This window comes from Sardina pilchardus, chromosome 7, assembly GCF_963854185.1.
Source record: "Sardina pilchardus chromosome 7, fSarPil1.1, whole genome shotgun sequence".
NCBI lineage: Eukaryota > Metazoa > Chordata > Actinopteri > Clupeiformes > Clupeidae > Sardina > Sardina pilchardus.
Genome location: NC_085000.1, coordinates 17,488,786 through 17,495,823, shown reverse-complemented (window position 1 = coordinate 17,495,823; position 7,038 = coordinate 17,488,786). Strand labels below are relative to the sequence as shown.

Below are 7,038 nucleotides of genomic sequence, written 5' to 3'. Positions count from 1 at the left end.
ACCCTATTATGGCAATTTGTATTCTGTAGCCTATAGGCCTACGTTTGCAGTACTTATACTTTCTGCCAATGCAATGACTGGACCTTATGTTACCCCAAATTACAGCATCTTTACAAGCCTTTGCATTTAGTTTCCTAAAAGAGCCTCACAAATCTCAGAAAGCATTCAAACATTATGATGCAAACTCATCAGCAGTCAGTTTAGATCCCATGCTAGTTGCATTTGTCTTACAGAGTCATCAGCAGAGTGACTTCTGTGAATATTCAAATATTTAGTTATTTGGGGCTTATATGAATTGAAAAATGCTATTTGACCAGCAGAGGGCACTATTGTATTTTAAATGACATTTCATCCACATACTGTAGTGAATATGTCTTTCCAAATGGTAATTTCCCATGCCAGCCCTATGGTGTGGGCCCATCCTCACTGTCTATGGTGAATTTACACTGTGGACATGAAGAGAAATGTCAAAGCGTGGCCAGCCTTACTGTCACACTCCTAGATCTCCTTTGTGAAAACTGTTTTTCCATGCACAGCAAGTGAGATTGAAGATGTTTCAGTAGCCCTAGATATCATGTAGCCTAGGCCTATAAAATATACTTATATAGCCTATATATATATATATATATATTATAATATCATATAATTTCCAGAGGCATGTGATTGATTTTACCTTAAAGATTTAGTTTGTCAGAAAGTGATATTTAAATCTTCAAATAATGTGCCCCAGAATATTAATGGTTTGCTGGTAATAGACAGACATCGTTGCAACCCCAGATTGAATTCTATGCATGCCAGTGTAGGCATTTCCTGGATTTGATAACCAAAAGAAAATAATTTGAAATGGGTTTCATCTGACTCTGAACTGAGTCTATTGTGCCAATGATTTTAGTAAAGCACAGTGCTTGATCTGACCAAAGATATCAGAGTGCAGCTCCATCAGCCAGTGCTTCCCATAGAGCTGGCACTGTTCAGGAACACTGGAGGGTTTTGAGTGCACACGTAGATGGATAGCAAGACAAATGAGATTTTGCTCACAAAACCGTGTTATCAAAATGAAATCACAATCAAAGAGCTAATATTGTGTCTAGTCAAGTAACAAAATTAGGTTTTTTAATTTAATGCAATCTACTGAACATTTCTATTACTCTAATACTGTATATGCCAATCCTCAGGAATGGCAATGGATTTGTCAGTGAGGCATGATGGAGTAATTTCTGTGTTTGGATCGCTTATCAAAAACAAAGTCAGCTGTCTTTTGTTTGATTTTCCTTTTGTTGTTGAAAGCATTCACTCATGAAAGATCTGTCTTCATGGATGAACACATTCAGCTTGTTGGCACTCAAGAGTAGTGTATGACAGGGCACTCTCCGTCAACAGCGATCAGTACAGATCCCTGCCAGTGTTTTTGTCGAGATTGCTATAAAATGCAAGGCTATTATGTACAAAGTCCAGGTAAAACATAATTCCTACCCGAAAATGAAATAGTCAAATATTAGTCAAATAACAGTCACTTATTGTAAATGCAATGGTTGTTAAACATTAATAAACAGTTTAATACAAGATTCTTATATACACTTTTAGAAGTCAGCCACCATCGTTGAACACAACAGTGACTATTGTGTTTTTGTGTGCAGAAAATTAATTTGGTCACTATTTGCAAAGCAGTCTGACAGAGTATGGGCCATACTTACAACAACACAGTTTACAAATATTGCACTCTAAGCATGTGGTTCAAACAGTGTTTACCAAGTGACAAAATATAAATTCTTCACATGCTCACATAAGGCTACACAGTGTCCTGAGTTTGCTTAAACAAAATTTGTATAAAACCAGTTCAGGTTTCAATATTTTACGGGAAAGTCATATGAAAGGAATAGCTCTTTCATCATGCCAACCCCGAATTGCTTTGTGACACAAGAACACAATTCTATGCACTAATAAGCTGAATCACTAGTTTCTATGGTAACCCTATTCCTGCCGACAGACGCACACATACTATTTGTAATTAACAGCTTTTATATTCATGCCCTTTTCCTAGATGTCCACAAATGTGAAGTTTAATGAAAAGCGCTTTTAGTGTTACTCGGTTCTTGTGCAGCATTATGTCACAGCCCAGGTGGATGAGTGGTTCTGAGATGAACACCCTCAGAGAAAGCTGTCCTCACCAGAGACATAGGAGAAGCCATTAAAAGCATTGGAACTGCCGGTGGCAAAACTAGAGGCAAGATCTGGAGTACGGCCCACCGAATTGGGTACCATCTCCCGGGTGAACTCTGGATCGATGTTCTGTATATCAGCTGGACCTTTCTGTGGAAACACAACAGGAGTGATGTTTTTTTCTTTCTCTTCACTTAATTGAGTGGAGGTCTAGAATTTACTCTGATAGCGCTATTATGTATTTCTTATTGTCATCATTGATTGATCAAGAGTCTGATGCATAAAATCATGTAGAGCACTGAATGACCATTGTGTATTATTATTACATCTGAGGACGTAACAATATGCTATATGAATATCAGTCACTTTAGTTCATTATTACGTCTCCAATTCAGTTAACGGCATTGTGGTTACATTCTTGCGATAAACAATTCATCAACCCTAAAGAACTGATTGTACTCTCCAATGGGTTAAGAGAAGAACAGCAAGAGCGAGCACACTGTTCAAGTGCCACACCTACCACATTTGGCTTAAATGGAGGAGTGATTCTTTTGTGATAGAGGTCATCCCAGTTGATGGGGGAGAAAAAAACATGGTTTCTTATCTCCACCTGAAAAACAATGAATCAAATTGTGACATACACACACATACATGCATATCATATGCTAGTTTTGAAAAAAAAAAAGAAAAGAAAAAGAAACCACTCACAAAATCAGAAGAAGCCCCTATGCGTTGATGCTGGTCTTTCTGAAGAAGCCCCAGAAGGAGGTGGCAGACAGCATCGGACTTCCCCGGCGGCAGACGTAGGGGCCTGTGCAGAATACCATCGTACATCTCCGCCACATCCCGGCTGTAGAAAGGAGGCTGTGATGGATGTGTGAAAATGGCATCACAATCAAAGAGCTAATATTGCTTCTAACCAAGTACACTGCTACCCACATGGTTAATGTATCTAGCCTGGTTGTGACACTGGTATCATGCATAGAGTCAATATTTAAAGAGCTGACGAAGACAACCTCAGCTTCCATGGAATACCAGGCCTGAAAAAACGCCCCGTTCACCATAGCTCCAGGTCGCCTTGGAGCACATTGGTGGCCAAATTGTTGTTGTTCTACTCACCAGGCTGTACAGCATTTCATAAAGCACAGTTCCGAGGCACCACCAGTCCACGGTGCGGTCATAGGGCTCCTTCCTCAGCATCTCAGGGGCAAGGTACTGTGGAACGTGGGCAGCACGGAGACATCAGGAGACACACACAAGCACTGTTCTACTGTGCTCACAACCTCCTGGCTTTACTGGGCTTATGGATGAGATCTATCTCTATGGATACTACTTAAGTCAGCACACTAATCATTGACATCACAAGGTCGCTGAAACTCACTGAGCTGTCATGGATTGAGGGAACATTGAACAAGTGAAGACCTTCATGGTTCATGATGGAGAGTTCTCTTGAAAGTTAATGCTGTTAGTATATGTTGAGAGAAAATCCTCCTCCTAGATGTGTTTGAATTCTCACCTCTGGGGTACCACAAAATGTAGTTGTAGTGGCCTCTGGTTCAAGTCCTTCTTTACACAAACCAAAGTCAGTGAGAACTACATGGCCCTGGAACAAACCACAATCACAAACAGTGAATACAGATACTGCAGTTTTCCACAGAATGCCTCAAATGAGTAGCCTACATATCAATTGAGATGTCCTTACCTGAGAGTCTAACAAAATGTTTTCTGGTTTTAGATCCCTTTTTGAAGAAAATAAGTTTATTTTAATGAAATGAGCTATAAACATAGTACCAGATATGAATGACTAAAATCCATCATCAGTCTTGGACACACGGCGATTACCAACCTGTACACAATATTGAGAGAATGCAGGTAACCAATGGCACTCGCTAACTCTGCAGCGTAAAAGCGAGCTCGTGGCTCAGAGAAACACCGCTCTCTTTGCAGGTGGAAGAAAAGCTGGAAAACGGAAAGAAGCATATGATTGCCACCATTACAAGTACTGACCAGGTAACAACTTGTCATTCAAGTAAAAACAAATTGTAAGAACACAAGATGGCTCTACTAATCATTGGCTGTACCTCTCCTCCGTTGACATAGTCGAGGACAAAGTAAAGCTTCTCTGGTGTCTGGAAGGAGTAGTGTAGCCCGACCAGGAAGGGGTGCTTCAGACTCTTCAGCAACACATTCCTCTCGGCCATAATATTCTTTTGCTGCAAAAGGACAAAAGCAGCATTGAGGCAGCGGACAAGGCGCAGAATGTGGAGAGCGGCCAGTCACCAGCCACGAGACAAGGAGACCACCGACACAATGCTACTGTTTGCTGAAGGTAGCAGAGAGAAATGCGAACGGACATCTGACTAAGACTTTTTTCAGACAAGTCGTGTCCACAGAAACGAAGCCACAGCTTCCCCGACTATCCATCTTTGTTGACATTAATAGTGCGCGAAACATTGAAATGGTACTATAATCTAATCTGATATCGTCAAATCTAATAATGAAATCTGTGGTGTAATCAAATCAGTGAGCATAATCAAATCTGTTTATGATTTTCCTGCTTACAAATTGGGTGGCAACATTCATTTTAAAAAAAGAAAAAAAAAGAATCAAATCAATATGCCCTGGATAAAATGTTGACAGTGTCATTTTAGTTGTACATATTCAACATGTGTTTAGGGCACGGCAGAAGCTGTGTGGGGCAGAAGCTGTAAAAAAGGATTGTCTCGGTTCAAAGAGCAACAGAGGAACATAAGATTAGATTAGATTGTATCTCAAGAGCAGACGAAAGTGAAGAGTGAACTGATAAACTGGCAACATGGCTTGTAAATACATTATTTGTATGCAAATTAATAACAAGTGACCGTGATTTGGTTCAGTGCACACCTCTTTTTTCTTCAGAATGACTCTCTTCTGCAAAACCTTCACTGCATAAAACGTTCCATCTGATTTCAGTTTGGCAAGCAGGACCTGAAATTAATTTGACAGAAAATGTGCATGAGTCCAGATACTTAACCAGATCTGTCCAATGAGTTCATTCAAGCCTTTTGTAGTCATTTCAGTGAAACCTCAACAAACTTCCATTTAAGGTTAATAATTTCTGAGAGCCGTAGGTGCAGCCCTTTGAAAATGAGAGGCTGTGCAGACTCCTTTACCTTTCCGAATGTCCCTTTTCCAATAACAGCAAGGAAATCAAAGTCAGTAGGCTTAGCGCTGAAAGTACAAAGACATGAAGATTTCAGCAAAATGTCCTTTTAATGAAACAATGATAAGATAGTACAAATTAATTCAGTCAATGCCTTTTCAAGTATGGTTTAATATTTCACATGTCAGAGGTATATCTCTCATTGCGTTATGGAGGTTCTATATGCTTGATTAAGGTGTTAGGAACAATTACTCACTGGGGATTGGCTGAAGCCCCTAGATTGACATCGCTTGGTGATGGTGGCGGTGATGGTGGTGCAAGCTGAAGAACAAATGTACAGTAAGATGTTGGCAAAAACATTCATACAGTTCTGGCAACAGCAACTCCCCATATCTGATGCATGGGATACTTGTTGGTGTACAGTTAAACAACTTACTTGATTACAGTGTGCCATGATTTTGGTCCATTCCAGTTGTGCAGACAAGACTTACATAGGAGCTATGATGAAACATGACACATGTTAGGACTTTTTACTGCATCGATAGAAATCTGCTGAGGTACGATTATCCTTAAACTGGATATTCTGGTGTGTAACATAAAACGTACATTTCAAAGACGAAATTTCGGCAAATCGAGACTTCATATCAGTGAACATATTTAGTTTAACATTGTGTTGATGTAAACTGATCAAATCTACAAGCAGCCATGATTGTCATTTTGTTCTTCAATTGTGACAGGCGGTCCGCTAGCCCCATACAGTCCCTATTTCACCTGCCTCAGTTTTTAGTTTTATTGATTTAGAGAGGAAAAATAGGCAGAAACCACAACATTAAAGGTTTCACCAAATCATCGTGATGCAGTTCAAGTCATGTCAACATTCTGGTATTTACACCAGAATACAACACGTCACAACGCCTAAAAGACTGTGCCCTGAAATCTGCCCAAGCCTTGCGCTTAAAATGCACTTTTTCATTTGATAGGCTACCACAAATCAAACAATACGACCTCTTTAAGCTGTTAACTGATGACTGATTTAATGCAACTTAGCCTACTGATATACCCTGACAGTATGGACTCTCCAAAGTTACTTTAAAGGGGAAAAACTAATACAATTCTACAAGACGTGGCACGCGGTACGCAATTGGAATTACGCACGGCTACATTTTGCGCGGTGGCTATGAAAATGGAAAATTTGAATGAAATAACTTACCTGTCGCAGTTAACGACTCACAGAGAAAGGTAAAAGTCAGTTAGCCTTGGCTACTCTACAGCTGGAGGAAGAACTTCGCACTCGCATTGCAGAGAGGCTGTCTACACTGCATCATTACATTTCACTGTGTGTTGAAGGTCACGTCACACACACACACACACACACCACGAAACCTGTCCCGTCCACAACAACTTAGTCAATCATTAGCAAGACCTGAAAGTTGTCGACCTCAGCCTAGCCCCGCTTATGGACGAAGGTGGAGGCGTGAAAGTGTGTGCGGCGCACGAGCGTCTTTCTGTTCTGGCACCAAATAACTGCCTGCTTATGAAATCGTAACTTCAGTTCATTTCACTAACCAATTCAACTTAATCGCTGGAAACAGCCGACATCTTCCAAGAATCAACCTTGTCTACAGCACCAAGAAGGGTAACACTTCTAGGAATGGCGTTCTATCCCGACTTGCCGACTTGGTTATCTGAGACCACCATAGGGAGGGCTGCTGATATGACACATTTAGTCTTTCGTT

At 40.5% G+C, this 7,038-nt stretch overlaps 1 protein-coding gene across 1 annotated transcript; it reads right to left on the bottom strand.

Moving 5' to 3' along the window:
• Positions 1 to 1,510: 1,510 nt before the first annotated feature.
• sgk2a (serum/glucocorticoid regulated kinase 2a) lies at positions 1,511 to 6,773 on the bottom strand. The gene is made up of 13 exons (XM_062540976.1): positions 6,513 to 6,773; positions 5,739 to 5,800; positions 5,559 to 5,623; positions 5,313 to 5,370; positions 5,044 to 5,127; positions 4,242 to 4,373; positions 4,007 to 4,119; positions 3,863 to 3,899; positions 3,677 to 3,763; positions 3,280 to 3,375; positions 2,869 to 3,024; positions 2,681 to 2,770; positions 1,511 to 2,310 (listed from the first exon to the last, which is right to left on the bottom strand). Exons 2-13 carry the CDS (start codon positions 5,754 to 5,756, stop codon positions 2,149 to 2,151), a joined length of 1,098 nt encoding a protein of 365 aa, XP_062396960.1. The 5' UTR covers positions 5,757 to 5,800; positions 6,513 to 6,773; the 3' UTR covers positions 1,511 to 2,148.
• Positions 6,774 to 7,038: the final 265 nt, after the last annotated feature.